The sequence below is a fragment of the Mercenaria mercenaria genome, chromosome 11 (assembly GCF_021730395.1).
Source record: "Mercenaria mercenaria strain notata chromosome 11, MADL_Memer_1, whole genome shotgun sequence".
NCBI classification, from domain to species: domain Eukaryota; kingdom Metazoa; phylum Mollusca; class Bivalvia; order Venerida; family Veneridae; genus Mercenaria; species Mercenaria mercenaria.
The window spans coordinates 11,176,747-11,196,294 of record NC_069371.1 but is presented as its reverse complement, the minus strand read 5'-3'; the positions used below and the strand labels follow the sequence as shown (position 1 = coordinate 11,196,294).

Genomic DNA, 19,548 nt, shown 5'->3' with positions numbered 1-19,548 from the left:
ATGTCGTTTTTACATATTTGCCTTGTTGATTCAGAGTATTTAGAACAAAAAAATTAGGACATATTTTAATGAAAATAGCAAGTCAAAACTGTAAACTGTTGCCTGAAAATATTTGTTTATGATATTGCTCTTTTCTTCACCATTTAAATGCGTGTTAAACCTAGATGATTTTCTGCAGTTTTATCTAAAAGTTCGGAATACTAAATGTAACTTCGTTGTCGGCCTTTTTAAAAAAGAAAATTGTTATTTTAATTTAAATACATTGTATTTTTCACACATCAGTTTTAAGATTAAATTTATTCAACTAATTTTTGGAGTTTAAACAACAATTTCGTTTGAAACATTCCCTACGTTCAAGAAGAATGTTTGTTTCTGTATGTAGAAATATGGCATTATAAACAACAATTATAATTATGGCTCTACAAGATTAAGAAAAGTGTCAGTTTTCTGTTATTTTCCATTTTTTTTTATTCAAATCCAACAAAAATCGGCCCTTTGATAAAGGTTTGAAGTTACGTGGTAAAATATTTCTTCAGGGAAGTGAGCTCGAGTTAATTCATAATAATTAAGCATATCACCACATGCAGTCGCATGCTGTTTTTGCTTCTGAATCCCTTTAGATCAATCTCTGATCATCTAATTAATTGTGACTGGTAAACCCTTTGAACAATAAGTGCTATAGCTCCATGATTAACATGAGGTAATATGCTAATTACACGCTAATCGATAGTGGCGAAAACAAAATATCGATCGCTAACGACTGGTCGATATTTACAGGTATGGACGACAGCGTAATACAGATAATTGTATTGATTTATACGGAGTTTCTACTCCCCGTATTAGACCTTCCTGGTTTCAATAACAATACATACGTATTCCCGGTCTAGAAGACAAAGATAGGAACGAGAGTGCCGAGGCTACCTGTAAACAAGTTATAAGAAAGTTCAACGCTAATTTTCTCAACGCAAAACTACTCGAAACTGTGTGGCCAGACGAAGGAAAGATCATTTCACTTTTACTCGATGGTCGGAAAATGCGATTCGACAGAAAAGCCTCTCACTCCTATGGCAGCAAAAAATCAAAATCAAATCAAATTTATTCACTAAGTTATCATACATGATACAGACATACAAACATGAGGTGTATATATATAGTAATACGATAAACAGTGGTACATAACAAATTTAATTTACAGAGAGCAAACAGAATATGTTTCGTAAATGTAACCATCTATTTATTTTTTGGGGGGGGGGGGGGGGGGGGGTGTGTGTTTAACGCCGTTTGTCAACAGTATTTCAGTCATGTAACGGCGGGCAGTTAACCTAACCAGCGTTCCTGGATTCTATACCAGTACTTACCTGTTCTCCGCAATTAACTGTCCCACATGAATCAGAGGTGGAGGACTAATGATTTCAGACACAATGTCGCTAATCAAATAGTCACGGAGAACATACGCCACGCCCGAGGATCGAACTCACGACCCCACGCTCTACCTGCTGAGCTAATCTATTGTTTACATTTTTTTACAATATATTAGTTATCATAGATCTACGTTATGAGGACAGTAAATGTATGTCGCATGTGGAAAAGATTTCCCACCACCCACACAGCACAGTCCGTTGCTCACTTGACAGAAAAATCTGAGAAAAATGATAGACGCACGACCCCCATCATGGGCAACGAAAAACACCAAGAAACACGTGCGTTTGTTTACTGCCTGTACCATGTGATTTCTGCCGAGCCTATTTTTGCTCTGGATTCGTTAAGAGAGATCACGTTATTTTACCTCTTTGTAAAATTTACTCTGATTGGATAACCTATATACGAGAATAGAATTCCCCCAGAATTCCCAGCTGTCATATTTCCATCATATTTTCAAAACATAAACAAGTAGCTACATGCTTTGATAGTTATGAAATTAATAATTGAAGTTTTCGGTATGAATGCCTTTTTGTCATTTTAAGCATTTTACACAGAATAATATATTTAGATATAAGCTTTAAGTCTAAGGCAAAATTAATTGAAACTATGGTTTTACAGGTAAATGACAGCATCGTAACTTAGAAGTTTCAGTTTCGGATATGTTTTCAGCTAGGTGTGTACAGGTCTAATTTTGGCTATGATTTTGTGTATACTTGTATACAAGGCCGTCGCGGACGGTCCGGCCATGGTGTGAGCACTTTTTTTGGCCGAGCATAGTAACAGACTGAGAGCTTGACTGGATTAATCATAATTTAACGATTATCTGGCGGGTCTTTCATCTAGAAAGTCCAAAAAATCCACCTGCAGATAGAGGGCCATAAATCACCAGCTAAAGAGGGTCATAAATCACCATGTTGGGGATACTGTACAACTATTACATAATATTATGTAAGGGATTAGGGAATGTTACCATTAATTTTTGTTTCAAAACAGCAGGAGTTTATTTTGAACTGTGAAATCAGTTAGATAAACATCACTTTAACTGCAGGAGATTGTCTTTGATGTGTCCCCTGTACAAAAGAATTAATGAAACTTGAAAGAACAATGAACAAAATGATATAAGCAAAGTATATTTTTATTGGGCATAATCAACATAGTGAAAAACATATTTCTAGTTTAGAACAATGAACTAAGTGATAGAGCCAAAGAATATTTTTAATTGGGTATACAAAGTAGATGAAATTACATGATATAACTCTCATTCTTTTTTTACATTTTATTTGTAATAAGATGAAATTACATTATATATAGTTAAAAGGGATTAACAACAATTTTTATATTTTTCCTAAATTTATTCAAAGTTATTATTTTAAAAAATAATGAATAAATGTTCCTACATCAATGTTACTATGTTAAGAATGTAACCAAAGACATATAGAATGTAACCAAAGTAACCAAAGGGATATAGGTGGGTACAAATGTAGATGCCTGCAATTGATATGCGTTTACCGATGTTCAGTCACAATATGTAACCAAAGAGATGTTCAGTCACAATATGTAACCAAAGACATATAGAATGTAACCAAAGGGCAGAGGTGCACTTTTTGGGCCATATATGCTTTCATCCGGTATGATTAAAGGACGATTTCTTTTATAATCTATAATAATTGTTTAAAAAGAAACATGCTGTATGTTTAAAAGAGTTGAAAACAGTTGTGTTTTTTTTTTCATGGTGTAATAAAAAAACTAACCGAAAGCTAATTTCTTCTGATTATTTGGACTAATCTTAAATAACTGCTCATCTTCTGAAAATTGGACATCACCAAATGTAATACCTCTGTTCAAGAAGGGAGACAAGGAAGACCCTGCAAACTATAGACCTATATCTTTAACATGTATTCTTTTTAAAGTTTTAGAACATACTGTGGCCTCCAACCTTACAACTCATTTTAACAAAAACAACATTCTTTATGATTTACAGCATGGTTTCAAAGAAAGATTATTTTGTGAGAAACAGCTTCAACAAGTAGTTGATCATCTGGCGAGAAATATGACAAAGAGACAAGAAACAGACATGATTTTATATGATATTAGTAAAGCTTTTGACTAAGTCATCTAAAACTTTTATATAAATTGCAGGAACATGGCGTCGTTTTTAATAGGTAGAACCCAAACAGTTTTAATAGGAGGTGATTCTTCAACAGAGGTCCCAGTAACATCTGGGGTACCACACAAATCCGTACTTGGCCCTCTGCTTTTTCTTTTATAAATGACCTACCCGACCAAATAATGTCACAAGTTTGTTTGTTTGCAGATGACACTGCTGTATATTTAACATCCAGACAAAAAAACAAAAACATCAGAGAAGTTGCCTACAAAGACTAGTTAAACCACAGGTAGAATATTCCTCTTCTTTGTGGAGTCTTCTTACACAATCAAATATTACCAAAGTAAAAAAGGTTCAGCGCAGGGCGGTCCGTTGGGTAAAAAACAACTATTCTAATTATGACAGTGTCATCAGCATGCAACATGAACTTGGTTGGCAGATATTACAAGACTGACATGACATGGCACGGCTGACAATGTTCTATAAAATTGTGTACGGTTTGGTGGCAGTGCCAGTTCCATCATATCTGGTGGTGCCCGTGAGAATGATGCGCCACATGCACCCCTTTCCTTCAGGCAAATTCACACCTCTGCCAGCTATTATAAGTATACATTCTTTCCCTACAAAGTCGTTCTTTGGAATAGCTTACCCAGTACTACTGTCTTAATATCAGACCTAGAGGGGTTTAAGCGTAGACAACATGCAGCATTCAGATTATAAGATACGCCATCCAGATGAGCCAGATGATCAATTTCAATGCTTTTGATTGAGATAGCTTACTGGCTGGAGAAATAACATCGTGGCACAGACAGCCACGCTGTTTAGTAATAAAATTTATAAACACTTTATTCCTTAAAATAAAGTTTACCATTGGTCAGAAATATGTAGATTCTACAACTTATGAAAATCTTGTTAACAGAAATAAGAGTCAAAATTGCTGCAGGATTCTGCTTCTTGTACACATTCAAAAGCTGCCACAAGACGTCATCAGCACCTGACAGGTTTCTAAAACGTATGCTCTTCCAATTCCCCAAACAGTTATCCAACATAGAGTGGTATTAGAAACAAGCCTGAGTTTGCTTCTAAGTGATTGCTATGAAATGTAACTAGCATTTTATTGTTGTTTTCGTATCTAATACAGTTACCTTACCGAGTGTAAGATGCCATTTGATGCACTGACAAGAAATTTCAAAGATTTGGTACTTTTCTGTTGTTCTTGTTTTAGCCTGATTAGTTTATATTCACTGAATGGGGCTATTTACTTGGATAGGGAGATGTGTCCAGCCTGTTAAATGTTCTTGTTATGCCAGGTAGCATGGGCTTTAGTGGAACCTTTTCCACAGAATAAATTACTGTAAAATCACTTAATTTCGTGGGCATGAAATTTCGTGGTTTTGGTCAAAACGGCCATTTCGTGTTTATTTGAATTCGTGGATTTCAAGTTTTGAACATAAAATGAATGGGAAGTTTACTTGTTCGTTGAGATTAAATTTCGTGGATTAACTCAACCACGAAATCCACGAAAATTAGACCCCCACGAATATTAATGATTTCACAGTATTTCTTCCATTCCAGGTGGGAACTTGGAAACATACCCAAGCTGAAGAAGAATATTTGCAAGCATTGAATGGACTCCATAATCCCAAAGGACCAGATAATATAGTTTTGGTGTCTGGACAGGTGGATCATTGATGCATGTGCCCAAGAACCATATGAGGTTTGTATCCATGTGAAAGCAGCAAATATCAATAAAATCTGTGAAAATTTGGAAGCATAGAACATTAACCAAGCAACATAATAGCAGACTAGATTGAATTGAGTCTGTCCATGAGGGATACTGAATAACGGCCTTGGTTGAAGAAGCCCCTCTTGATATAACATGTAGTTGTTTCTAGGACTCCATTCAATATATTACCTTACCTTGCATTCTGTGTATAGTTATTTCAGTGATTTTATTACTGTCATAGAACCTTTGATTTACTGAAGGTATCTAACTGGTTACAGATTTGAAATCTTAAGTATAAAATGTTAGACAGGGTGCTTGTTATGAATCTATTACACAGTTTTACTCTGACTGAATATCCGGCAGTCTGTCTGAATGATGCAAAGACTGTCTAAATGTGCATCTATAATACCTCTGGCTTTATTGAACATTGTGAAAAGTGTCTTTTTTTTGTAGTGAAATATGTGCGGAATAGCTATTTAGACCATGAAGTTGAGATGTGAAGAGATGCAGGTCTTTGTTATACATGGTGTATGAGGGAAACATGGTGTATGGCAGTCATAGAAAACATTTAAAAAGTAAGCAGATCATTTGAGCTGTGCCATGAGAAAACCGACATAGTGGCTTTGCAACCAGCATGGATCCAGACCAGCCTGCGCATCCACGCAGTCTGGTCAGGATCCATGCTGTTCACTTTTAAAGCCTACTGCAATTAGAGAAACCATTAGCGAACAGCATGGATCCTGACCAGACTGCGCAGATGCGCAGGCTGGTCTGGATCCATGCTGGTGGCAAAGCCACTATGTTGACTTTCTCATGGCGTGGCTCATTTATGCAGTTATCAAACTGCACTTTAGAGAAAAGCTGAATACATGCAATAAGTTTCTTAAAAAAATCTGAATTTGATGTAAAACAGATTTTACAGTTGGAGGGAGGTAACTCAGTTTTTTAAAAAAAAACACAAAGAGGTTGTGGCTACAATTTTTTCTTAATAAACTAGTTTTAAGCTTGTCTACCATATAGATGGAATAAGTAGAACTAATGCACTTGTCCATTTGTTCATGTCCATACTCGGCTGTCCATGTCTATATCCCCTTCCAGATTTAGTTTTGTGTGTATTAAAGCTGACTGAAACTTAAGACACACTGGTTTAATGTGATGATCTGGCATGAAATACTCTTGTTTCATAACTCTGTTTCACTTTCAGTATGAAGGTATGCTCCATTTTTCACTAAACGGGGTTATTTACTTGGATAGGGAGGTATACCCAGTCTGTTATGTGTTCTTGTTATGCCAGGTAGCACGGGCTTTAGTGGAACCTTTTCCACAGAATAAGTTATTCCTTCCATTCCAGGTGGGAACTTCGAAACATACCCAAGCTGAAGAAGAATATTTGCAAGCATTGAATGGACTCCATGACCCCAAAGGACCAGATAATATAGTTTTGGTGTCTGGACAGGTGGATCATTGATGCATGTGCCCAAGAACCATATGAGGTTTGTATCCATGTGAAAGCAGCATACCTGGAATATATACCTGGTATATTAATGACATCTGTGAAAAGATACTTTGGAAGCATAGAGAACATAACTTGAGTCTGTGACTTTTTTGAGAAAAAATCACTGTGGTGACAGAACAGGGGAGATATCTCGTCCAAATAATTGTACTCAAGAGTTGAATATCGTTGTATTGTTTTCACTGGCCCATATTCCTCTCCAATCTAGGTAGACATCGTGTTATATCAGAATGTAAAATCGGTCTACCCGAGGTCTCATTATTTAGTCTAGGGAGGTATCCTAAACATTTTTAATAATTAATTGCAATAATCGATAACTTTGTCTTCTAAATACTACACTCCTTCATAACTTTGAAGATTATGTGTAGGCGCTGAATAAAAATTTATGGTGTTTTTACATATAATAATATCAAGTTTGTACATGTATGTGCCAAAAAACAATAAAACTTCACAAATTTTACATTAATAGGCTAATAAACCTTAGCTCCACCACCAATATGTGATTCCCTCAAAGCAGTTATCACCTGTTCAATTTGTAAACAAGCTTGTAGGATTTTTAACCACCAAATATTTTTATTTAAAAGAACTCTTTGCGAAAATTGAAAAATCAAGAATATAGTATCATGCTATAACACTTAAATTTACTATAAATTAGCCTTAATTTTACTAAAATGTCATGTAAATTGCGGTGCCAGGGGCGTTTCTCCTGATTGAGACATTTGTAAAATTCTTATATTGGTAAACTTGTATTTCATCTAAATTTCGCATAGAATCAATCTTGCGCATGCATGTAGTCCAGATATGCTTAATACTCAAAGTAGCACACATCAGAATAATGAAATAACTATTTTGCTTTTTGTATCTTTGTTTTTAAAGTGTTGGTTGGCACTGGCATTCAGATTGTGGTCCTAAGATTAGTGATGGAGCTATAAACGTATCATTATGGTTTGTTAGGCATTCAGCATTGTTCCTGTTTCATTACCAGTGCCAGTTAATACAAACATATTCTTTGAGATCTGAACAAAATACATAAACACATTTTTTTCTCATAGAACACAGTTTTCCACAAATAGGAACTATATATTCAGACCATTCTATATAGACCTTGAGCTGACAATAACCCCCCACAACCCACCCTCTAAGGATATTTCTACACTGTGAAAACCAGTATCTTGAATAAAGACTAGAGATTTGGTTTTTGCTATTTTGGATAAGAAATAAGATTAACAGATACAAGATTTCTGACAAATTCATTTGTGTACTTGGATGTAATTTTTTCCATTTTGTAGATCTGTGGGAAACATATTTAATTAACATCTTTTATGATGATGGTTGTTGGACAAATCATTTTATAAGTTTTTGTATTAAACTGTTATTCAGTTATTTTTGTGTGGAAAGGTAAGAAGAATCTTTAAAAACTGCTTTACCACTAAAAGCGTACTTAATTAAATTAGTTGAATACGCATAATGTAAATTGGTGGTGTTCGGTCTTAAATTTTATACCATCAGATACTACCCTGATATGAATGATAATACTCATACAGGCCTTATATTTGGTTTAGAAAAATCATATGATGTAATGCTGACCAAGGTATTGAATTAAAAGATAAGCATACATGTGGCTTCAGTGTGAAAGTGAACTTCAAAGAAATCTGTAGGGATAGTGATCACTCAGTTGATCACTAAGTCATTGTTTCAAATCACATATATATATCTAAAAATGTCATCAAGAATAAAATCTATATATCTAATAATAATTATATTGAATAGATATGAGCCGAGCCATGAGAAAATCAACATAGTGGGTTTGCGACCAGCATGGATCCAGACCAGCCTGCACATCCGCACAGTCTGGTCAGGATCCATGCTGTTCGCTTTTAAAGCCTATCTGAATTGGAGAAACTGTTAGCAAACAGCATGGATCCTGACCAGACAGCGCGGATGCGCAGGCTTGTCTGGATCCATGCTGGTTGCAAAGCCACTATGTTGATTTTCTCATCGCACGGCTCATATATTCTAGGTATCAACAACCCCAATGAGACAGATAACAATAACAACAACTTCTCTACAAAGAAACTATATCATCTGATAAAAAATCCAAACAGGATTGGCAAGGAATATCTCCATTACAGGATAACCTCACAGGGACATTTCAGTCTGGAAACCTTCAAAGACATATATTCAATCCCTTTCCCCTTAAACTTACCACAATGTTGTTATTCTCTTCTACAAAATCTAGGTTTTGATACTGCACCAGACACATCTAGGAACCTTTGCCTGACAGGACCAATGACCACAAGATGCTGTAACTGTTAGCAAACTTGAAAACATACAAAGCTGCAGGAACAGATAAGAAGCCACTTGTTCTTTAACAACTTGGAGTTAGATTGCTCCAATTCTTGAAGGTATTTTTCAAAAATCCTTTATTTAACACATATAACTGAAGGTATTTCAGCAAATGTTTGTCCCCATTTTAAGCAGGAGATGCAGTAAATCTTGCATATTACCATCCTATTTCCATTGCCTTTATTTTATACAAAGTTTCAGAACACATTCTGCCATCAGAAACTTTTCTCCTTTTGCCATAAATTTATATTCTTTATGATCTACAGCATGGCTTCAAGGAGTGTTGCACCTGTGAGAACCAACAGCTGCAACTTGTTGATGAAATTGAAAGAAACATCACAAAACACCAAAAATGATTCAGGTATTTTGATTTCAGTAAGGCATTTGATATTGTTATTCTCCTAATACTATTACGTTAACTGCAACAACTTTGCATTAACCGTACTACTTTATTAAGGATTAAATCTTTTTTAATGGGTCATGCACAAGGTAATCAATCATCTCGAGTAGCAGTTACACTAGGAGTGCAATAGGGGTCTGTTCTTGGGACTTCCTATTTTTATCATATAAATGACCTCACTGAAACAGTTTAGACCCAAAGTTTGTTTATTTGTGAATGACACTGCAGTGGTGCCCAGTTGCATGTTTACATGTCCACTAGCATAGGCTTAAGCAATACGCACAAAGTTGTCCCATCAATTCCAGGTGGCAATGTTTGTCATCTACCCATGCTAAATAAGAAACCTTTACCATCTATTTTTGACATTGAGTGGACTCCATGATCCCAAAGAACCAGAAAATGTAGTCTTAATTCAAAGCTTGTTAAGTGGAACATTGCTACATGAGCCCATGTTACCATAAGAGGTTGAACCCATGTTTCAATTCACTGGAAGTCAGCATGTATTAAAACAGCAGTGGACCAAGAGACATATTTTCCACAGGACATCCATACATTTATTTCAAGAAAATGAAAACAAAGAGGTGTGTTAAATAGTATGCAGTGAAATCCAAATCAGCTGAAGTCGGGTACCCTCATATTGCCACATTTTAGAGGAGTGCTCCGCAGAATAAATACCCCTTCAAGTAAACAAATAAAAAAAACATGCAGCTATAAGCGTGAAAATGGTCAGTAGTTGAAAAGTGTCCTCTGACAGCACATTAACACAAATATTCACTTTAACATTAATTTCAAAAACAAGTTATGGCTTTAAATTTCTGTTTTAAGTATGAAGTACAACAGTAAACAGTCATACTAATTATTCAATATATTATATAATATTTAGTTTTGGTCTTCTCTTTAAATCATTAGTCTCCTGTAAGGTTTATGTCTGACCGTCTGTCCATAAACCTTTCACTGTTTTCTTCTGGTGAACAAATTTGCAGTATATGTGTGGAATTTCAAATTACCAAAATATTTGAGATTGCAAGAAAAGTGACATTTGAAGGTCGAAGGCTTCAGGTAATTTTTCATGTTTGGTCTTCGCTATTTTTACATGAATGGCTTCTAAATATTTCCTCATAATAAAAAACTTTTTGAACCTAATATTAAGATACAGGTCAAAGATTTTACGTGATTATCATGAAATTGTTTAGAACTTCTCATATGGGCATTAGTATTTCTACATATTTTCTGAACAATGAAAATTGCCTTTTCTTTTGTAGTATGAAATTACAGCGAAGCAGAATGGCTACAAACCATGGACTTCAGAAATGACAAGATGCAGGTCTTTATGCTACACGGTATGTGAGGGAACCGTAGTGGATTTTTTGGTTTCGTGGCAGTCGTAGAAAACATTTGTTAAGTAAAAAGATCAGTTGTATCTAGAATCATACTACTAATCAAGCTGCATACAACGAGTTATAATTTTACATTCCAAGGGAGGTAACTCAATTAAAAAAAGACCACCCAAATGCCCTTGGTCTTTTTTTTTTTTTTTTTTTGGTAAATGTACAGTTTTCTTACAGAAAAGTTCATTTAAACATTTAATTTATTGAATCAAATCACAGTTTTATATTTTTTTCAATAACTTTTAAGCATGACTATATAAAGAATTTGGAGAGCTGTCCTACTCTCACTGGCCTCTGTGTCCGCACCTTGGTTAAAGTTAAGATGCTGTATTACTTTATATCTCTTACTGCTTGATTGATTTGCTTCAAACTTAGAATAGTCATTCCTCATCATCACCCACATCATGTGACACAAGATCCATTACACTGACACCAAGTTTTCATGAATTATGCCCCCTTTTTACTTAGAATTCAAGGTTAATTTGGATGCACTTTCAACATGTCATTGTTGTTACTTACTGGATTTGATTCAGACTTATATTATTTCTTCCACATTATCACCCACAACTTTTGACTTAATGTCTATAACTCTGGCACCAATATTTCATGAGTTATGCACCATTTTTTTGGCTCACCTGTCAGATAGTGACAAGGTGAGCAATTTCTTGTCTGCATGCTAGTGGTTTCATTTATGATTTTATTTTAACCAAACTCACACACAACTTGAATCACCATAACATCTTAGTTCCTTTCTTGAACTGGCCAGATTCTATTATCGGTTCCAGAGTTATGGCCCCTGAAAGGGCCAGAATTAGCTATTTTGACCTTGTCTGCACAATAGCAGCTTCATTTATGATTTGATTTTAACCAAACATGTCTACAACTTGTATCACCACAAGGTCTTGGTTCCTTTCTGGAACTGGTCAGATTCCATTATGGGTTCCAGAGTTGTGGCCCGTGATAGAGCCAGAATTAGCTATTTTGACCTTGTCTGCACAAAAGCAGCTTCATTTATGATTTGATTTTAACAGAACTTGCACATAACTTGTATTACCATAAGATCTTGATTCCTTTTTATACGACCGAAGGAACGTATTCTGTTATTGCCTCGGTTTCCGTCTGTCTGTTGGTTTGTAATTTTCCTTCCACTCTGTAACTCTTGAACCCCTTGAAGGATTTCTAACAAACCTGACGCAAATGTTCACCTCATCGAAACGACGTGCAGAGCACATGTTTCGGATGGCTCACTTCAAGATCAAGGTCACACTTAGGGGTCAAAGGTCAAATGACTTTGTTTTGTGTGTATATTGCTCTGCATTTGCATTGCATTGCAGTGCTTTAGTTTTTATTAGGCAGATCCTTCTTTTGTTCACTTACAATATTTTTTTTAAAATTTCTTCCCTTTTATGTTACTATAAATAGCTAAATTTTAGTAACTTTTTTATTATTGGCTGTAGGGAAAAACCAAGACCACTTTTCTGTGGTACAACATGGATGGTACTTCCAATTTTTAGGTGTATTTTGACATATCTGTACCTTGTAAGAATTTCTTTTTTCTTTTTTGTTAAAGCAATGGTACTCAGGTGACCGATATAGGGCCTTCATGGCCCTCTTGTTTTAGATACATTTGGAATCATACAGTTCTGTTGACACCATTTCTCAACTCTATTGACATCATCTTGGAGAGAAGAGTGAACTTCAGTAACTGTTTTGCCGTTAGCAGATATTGTTGTGTCATCAGCTAACATATCCACAGTAGAGTTACCTGTGTGAAGTGGCAAGTCAGTTATGTAAAGAATAAATAATAGAGGCCCAAGGACAGAGCCTTGGGGCACACCCGCTGAGATATCTTGTGCTTCTGATAGATGAACACATACAGAAACCTTCTGTTTGCGATTTGTTAAATATGATGTAAACCAAGTAATGGAAGAGTCACTGAAATAATATAGCTTTAGTTTGCTTAATAAAAGGGAATGATTTACAAGGTCAAAGGCTTTAGTCAGATCTAGGAATATTGTCCCAACACAGGACTTATTGTTTGTTGCCATAATCCAGTCATCAATTATACTGGTTAGTGCTGTTTCACATGGGTGGTTTACATGGAAACCAGATTGCTTCGGATGTAATAATTTGTATTCTTCTAAGAAGCTTTTCAAATGTATAGATACATGACGCTCAATGATATTAGATAGCACAGGCAGGATTGAGATAGGCCTGTAATTGTTTTTGTCTGACTTGGATCCTTTCTTGAAAACAGGTGTTATTTTGGCTACTTTAAATTTAGCTGGGAATTTGTCTTTACATATGCTGAGATTTATTATTTTAGACAGTGGTTTTGAAATTCTACAAACAATACTGACACTCAAGGTTTTTGGGATGAATCTGAAAAAGAGGAACATATTAATATTTTAGAGCTAAAGGCAGCCTTTTTAACTATACAAGCTTTGGCTGCAGATGTGAGTAATGCCTATGTTAGGATATATATGGATAATACTGTTGCAATTTCTTACATTAACAAATTTGGAGGCAAATCAATAATTATGCACAAATTAGCAAAAGATATTTGGTGGTGGTGTAAAGACAGGAATATTTGGCTTAGTGCTGCACATATTCCTGGAAAAGACAACTGTGAAGCAGACAAATTGTCTAGACAGGTTAATGAAGATATGGAATTGAAGCTTAATCCTGAGTCTTTTAAAATGGTAGAACAGAAAGTTGGGAATATAAATGTTGATCTGTTTGCTTCCCCGATTGAATCATCAAATACCAAAATATGTCGCTTATAAACCTGATGCAAATTCTTTAGCAATTGATGCATTTACATAGACATGGAATGAAAAAATATCATATCTATTTCCTCCTTTCAGTATGATCAGTCAGTGTATCCAGAAAATAATTCTGGACAAAGTGGAAACAGCATTGCTGATTACTTCATTATGGCCGACGCAGGTATGGTTCAGCGAACCGCTACAGCAAATTTGTTCTCAATCAGACATTCTACCAAAACATCGAACACTAATACTGTCTCAAGATCAAACAAGACACCATCACATTCAGAAGATGCGGCTGGGTGCTTTCGTATTGTCCGGGAACAGCTTAAAGATAAAGGATTATCAGAGGACACTGTCCAGATTATCTTACAGTCATGGAAAAAATCAGCTGCAAAACAGTATGGGTCTTATTTCAGAAAATGGTTGCTTTTTTCAAGTTCAAAAAACATTGATACATTTAATCCATCTTCGGTAAAAGTGTTGGAATTTTTGACAGAATTATTCAATCAAGGATTAGGTGATAGTGCAATCAATACAGCGAAATCTGCTATTTCATCTACTTGCAATTTGATAAATAACAGAGATATTGGTAACAAAACGATAAAAGATTTATGATAGCATTGTTTACAATAAGACCAGCTTTGACAAAATATGATCATAATTGGGATGTTAATAAGGTATTGCAATATATTTCATCATTACCGAACTGTACAGAAATGACTTTACTTCAGTTATCTCAAAAATTAGCAACATTGTTCATGTTGTTATCTGCACAGAGGTGCCAAACAATCCATTTATTGAAATTGTCTGATTTACATATTTGTAAGGAACAAGTTGTTTGTCAAGTATCGGAATTAGTTAAACAATCTAAAAATGGATTACATGTTAAGCCGATGCAAATACGTAGATATTCAGCTGATCCAAAGTTATGTCCAGTAAATACTTTGGAATATTATCCGACTGTTTCATCTAAGGTTAGAGGGTCTGAACATAAATTGTTTATTTCAACAGTTAAACCTTTTAAAGCGGTCACAAAAAGTACAATTTCTAGATGGGTGAAACAGTTAATGAAAGAATCTGGTATTGATGTGGATAAATTTGGTGTACATTATAGTTGTCAAGCAGCCTCCACATCAGCAGCAGCAATTAAAGGAGTTCAATTAGATTCAATGATGAAAGCTGCAGGTTGGAGTTCTGCAAAAACTTTTGCTCTGTATTACAACAAAACTATTGAAAAATCTTTTTCTGATGTAATTCTTAGTGGGACATAGTTTTAGAACACACCATAAGAATGCTCAAGAATTGATAAATACATGTATAATAAACTTTAGATTATACTTAATGAAGGGAGTTAACTCTTATCCTATAGAAGAGAATCTTTATTAGCAGTTGTCTCCCTTAATCAGTTGTTATATTGTTGGGTGTTTAAGTCTGCTTTGTTGATATATACATGTACTAACTACCTATTACTGCTATTGTCTATGCATTGATGAGTTGTATACAGTTATATATGTATATTACTATAGTATTGTAATACAATTAATTTGGATAAACCAAAGTTTGGTGTTTTTTTTGTTAAATTATATTGTACTATTTTATTGAACTGTCAAATGCATATTGACTACATGGGCAGTGCACAGAATATTTTAATCTTTGGTTGATTTTCGGTACATTCCGTATAGTATACGGAAAGTAACCAGGAATTAAAATGGTTTATATTTAAAGCGTGCATACGCATGTACGCAAGTCACCATAGCTCAGTGGTCATCGCCAATAGCTTGAAACCTGGAAATCTAAAGATCGAAACTGTTCAGAGTCATTTTTTTTTTCTTTTCTTTTTTTTCCCACAAATTTCAAGAAACACTTTATACAGGTACATTTTTATGCAATGTTCCCTTCATTGTATTTTCACAAGTATCTTTTTATGTTTTTATCTCGTTTTGTTTTAATTTCTCCTTTTAAATATATGTTTATGTTATTTTTATTCACAGTTCATTTCACTACATTATAAATTTCATACATATAAATTACAACTGGCTAAATTCATCATTCAGTTTTGCTCACGGTGTACTGCTGTCATCGGAGTCATATAAATCATGTAAACAATTAAAAATGAAAAATAAAAATGTTCTCCCTAATGGGCTCGAACCAGGGATTTCCAGCATTTGAGTCATGTGCTGTAACCACTGGGCCACAGATACGAACGACAAGTACGTGTATCACTTTCAATACTAATAATGAAATTTGGACACTTAACCAAAATTTCTTTCCGTAAAACATACGGATAGCACCGAAGTCGGGCCGAATATTATAATATCGAATGCACAGAGCATGTAATGTATGCACATTTGACAGGTTAAAAAAATAGCACAATACAAGGGTAAATAAGGAATGGAGAAAAATGGTTTTACATTTTTAGCTCGACTATTCATAGAATAGTAGAGCTATTGGACTCGCCCATGCGTCCGCGTCCGCGTCCCGATTTGGTTGAGTTTTTGTATGTAAGCTGGTATCTCAGCAACCACTTGTGGGAATGGATTGAAACTTAACACACTTATTCACTGTGATAAACTGACTTACAATGCACAGGTTCCATAACTCTATTTTGCTTTTTTACAAAATTATGCCCCTTTTTTGACTTAGAAATTTTTGGTTAAGGTTTTGTATGTAAGCTGGTATCTCAGTAACCACTTGTGGGAATGGATTGAAACTTCACACACTTATTTACTGTGATAAACTGACTTACATTGCACAGGTTCCATAACTCTATTTTGCTTTTTTACAAAATTATGCCCCTTTTTCGACTTAGAATTTTTTGGTTAAGGTTTTGTATGTAAGCTGGTATCTCAGTATTCACTAATTGGAATGGATTGAAACTTCACACACTTGTTCGCTGTCATGATCTGACATGCACAAAGAAGGTCCCATAACTTTATTTTGCTTTTTTACAAAATTATGCCCCTTTTTCAACATAGAAATTTTTGGTTAAGTTTTTGTATGTAAACTGGTATCTCAGTATCCATTAATGGGAAAGGATTGAAACTTCACACGCTTGTTCACTGTCATGATATGACATGCAGTGCAAAGGGTCAATAACTCAACTTTGCATTTTACAAAATTATGCCTGTTTTTAAACTTAGGAGTTTTGGGTTAAATTCTTATATGTAAGCTGGTATCTCAGTACCCACTAATGGGAATGGATTGAAACTTCACACACTTGTCCACTGTCATGAGTTATAAGCACTATGCAGGTTCCATAACCTTATTTTGCTTTTTTTAAATTATGCCCCCTTTTTGACTAGTATTCAATCAATCGACAAGGCTGTTGAATAGTCGAGCGTTCCTGTCCTCCGACAGCTCTTGTTCTATAAGGAAAAATGATAAACTGATTGCTCAGCTCAGAAATCTCATGGAAAATCTGGTCACGTGGTAGTTCAATAAAATTGGAAAATTAATCGAGACTTGTTGAAGATTGATTAAGATTTTATTGAACTACCAGTGACCCATAACTCTGATTAGAATTTTGATAGAATTATGTCCCTTTGTTAACTTAGAATTTTTTGTTTAGATTTTTGATAAAGTCAAATATCTCTGTTACTATTAAAGCTTTTGACTTCAGACTCAAAATAATTATTTACTATCAAAATCTGCACCAGGAAACACAATTCCCATAACTCTGATTTGAATTTTGACAGAATTATGCCCCTTTTTAACTTAGAATTTTTGGTTAAAGTTTTTGATAAAGTCAAATATCTCTGTTACTATCAAAGCTTTTGACTTGAAACTTAAAATACTTGTTTACTGTCAAAGTCTACACCAGGGGATACAATTCCCATAACTCTGATTTGAATTTTGACAGAATTATGTCCCTTTTTAACTTAGAATTTTTTGTTAAAATTTTTGATAAAGTCAAATATCTCTGTTACTATTAAAGCTTTTGACTTGAAACTCAAAATAGTTATTTACTATCAAAGTCTACACCAGGAGACACAATTCCCATAACTCTGATTTGAATTTTGACAGAGTTATGTCCTTTTTTAACTTGGATTTGTTTTTACTGGCAAAGCTGTTATTCAGAGTCAAGCACTGAGAAAAGTCGAGCGCGCTGTCTTACAGACAGCTCTTGTTTTACTTTTGTCTCCAGAGTTTAAATTCAATTTCATTTTGGGCTTTCTTAGCAGAGTCTCTTGACCTTATTGCATCAGCAATTTTAGTATTAAACTAGTCTGGTTGTTGTTTATGTTTAACACGCTTTTGTTTTTCAGGAATATGAGCATTCATTAGATCAAGTAGTATTGTGAGAATGAAATCCAAGGCATCATCAGGATCATCATACATGTCTATTACAGACCATGACTGATTTTCTAGTTCAAAAAGGAATTGTTTCTTCACTAAAGTTTTTGTAAGACCGATATCTAATTGTAGAATGCAGAGGGCCATTTTCATTGTTAGAAGAACATTTTCGGGTGAAGCAGATAGGAAAATGGTCACCCAATGTTAGACATGGTACTTGAATATTGATGATGTGGTCTGACCTGTTTGTGTAAATATAGTCTATGATTGTGGATGTTGTAGAATAGAATGGTGAACTGGTATGCAATATACATGTACAAACATTTCACAAAGACATCTTGTTCTCTTTTTGAAAAATTGCATAATTAATTGTAAAAACATATAATATGACATATTCAAAAGACACACATATACAGTGATGATATGTTGGGAAGGAGAAATGCCACTAAGGTGTGTTTTAGCTCACCAGAGCAGGAATTGCTCAAGGTGAGCTACTGTGACCAGTCATTGCCCAGCATCTGGGGTTGTGCATTGTTGGTAGTCTGTCAACAGATGCCTTGTTCTAGAGACTATAGTTGTAATCCAATCTTTATAAAGCTTGGCCAAAATGTTTGTCTTGATGACCTCTGATCAAGTTCAAAGCTGGGTCATGTGGGATCAAAAACTAGGTTAGTAAGCTAGATCAAAGAAAAATCTTGTTAACACTCTAGAGGCCCTGATTTATGGCCCTATCTTCATGAAACTTGGCCAGAACGTATATCTTGATGATCTTTAGGCCAAGTTTGAATCTGGGTCATGTAGGGTCAAAAACTAAATCACCATGTCAAATCAAAGGAAAAGCTTGTTAACATTCTAGAAGCCACATTTATGATCCAATCTACATGAAACTTGGTCATAATGTTTATCTTTATGAGCTTTACGATAAATTTGAATTTGGGGCATGTGGGGTCAAAAATTAGGTCACTAGGCCAGACCAAAGGAAAACCCTGTTGACACAAGTTTGAATCTTGGTTATGCGAGGTCAAAAACTAGGTCGCTCGGTCAAATTAAAGGAAAAGCTTGTTAACACTCTAGAGGCCACATTTATGACCTATCAACATGAAACTTGGTCATAATGTTTATTTTGATGACCACAGGGGTCAAAAACTAGGTCACTAGGCCAGACCTATGGAAAATCTTGTTAAGACTCTAGAGACCACACTTTAAGTTTGAAACTTATGAGAATTGGTTAGAATGTTTGTCTTGATGACTTCTAGGTAAAGTTCGAATATGGGTCATGTGGGGTCAAAAACAAGGTCACCTGGTCAAATTAAAGCAAAACATTGTGTATGCAATAGGGACTGCATTTTTCATCTGATGTGCATGAAACTTGGTCAGAATGTTTGTCTCTGTGAAATCTCGCATGGGTTTTTATCAGGGACACGTGGGGTCAAAAACTAGGTCACCAGGTCAAATCAAAGAAAAAGCTTGTTTACACTCTAGGGGCCACATTTTTTATTTAATCTTCGTAAAACTTTGTCAGAATGTTTTGTATCCTGAAGTCTTGTATGGTTTTGAATCTGGGTCATGTAGGTTAAAAAAC

At 34.9% G+C, this 19,548-nt stretch overlaps 1 protein-coding gene and 1 long non-coding RNA gene across 3 annotated transcripts; both read left to right on the top strand.

Moving 5' to 3' along the window:
* Nucleotides 1-1,884: 1,884 nt before the first annotated feature.
* On the top strand, nucleotides 1,885-6,746 carry LOC123559916 (uncharacterized). Its single transcript, XR_008366180.1, has 4 exons — nucleotides 1,885-1,937; nucleotides 5,105-5,246; nucleotides 5,709-5,830; nucleotides 6,607-6,746. It is a non-coding gene; the product is annotated as an uncharacterized LOC123559916 (long non-coding RNA).
* A 2,272-nt stretch (nucleotides 6,747-9,018) lies between these two features.
* LOC123562681 (uncharacterized) lies at nucleotides 9,019-18,265 on the top strand. Of its 2 annotated transcripts, XM_053518562.1 has the most exons (5): nucleotides 9,019-9,173; nucleotides 9,381-9,475; nucleotides 10,777-10,854; nucleotides 13,770-14,071; nucleotides 17,939-18,265. In XM_053518562.1, the coding sequence occupies exons 2-5, from the start codon at nucleotides 9,467-9,469 to the stop codon at nucleotides 17,955-17,957; spliced, it is 408 nt and encodes a 135-aa protein (XP_053374537.1). In that variant the 5' UTR covers nucleotides 9,019-9,173; nucleotides 9,381-9,466; the 3' UTR covers nucleotides 17,958-18,265. The 2 variants fall into 2 exon arrangements, with proteins under 2 accessions (XP_053374537.1, XP_053374536.1); XM_053518561.1 differs by lacking the exon at nucleotides 17,939-18,265 and having other exon boundaries at nucleotides 13,770-17,493.
* Nucleotides 18,266-19,548: the final 1,283 nt, after the last annotated feature.

What these genes read in the sequence shown, in the direction of transcription:
- LOC123562681 (XM_053518561.1), top strand. An exon ending in GCAGGTCTTTATGCTACACG is followed by an intron (nt 10,855 to 13,769) that starts GTATGTGAGGGA and finishes TCCTCCTTTCAG; the next exon opens with TATGATCAGTCAGTGTATCC.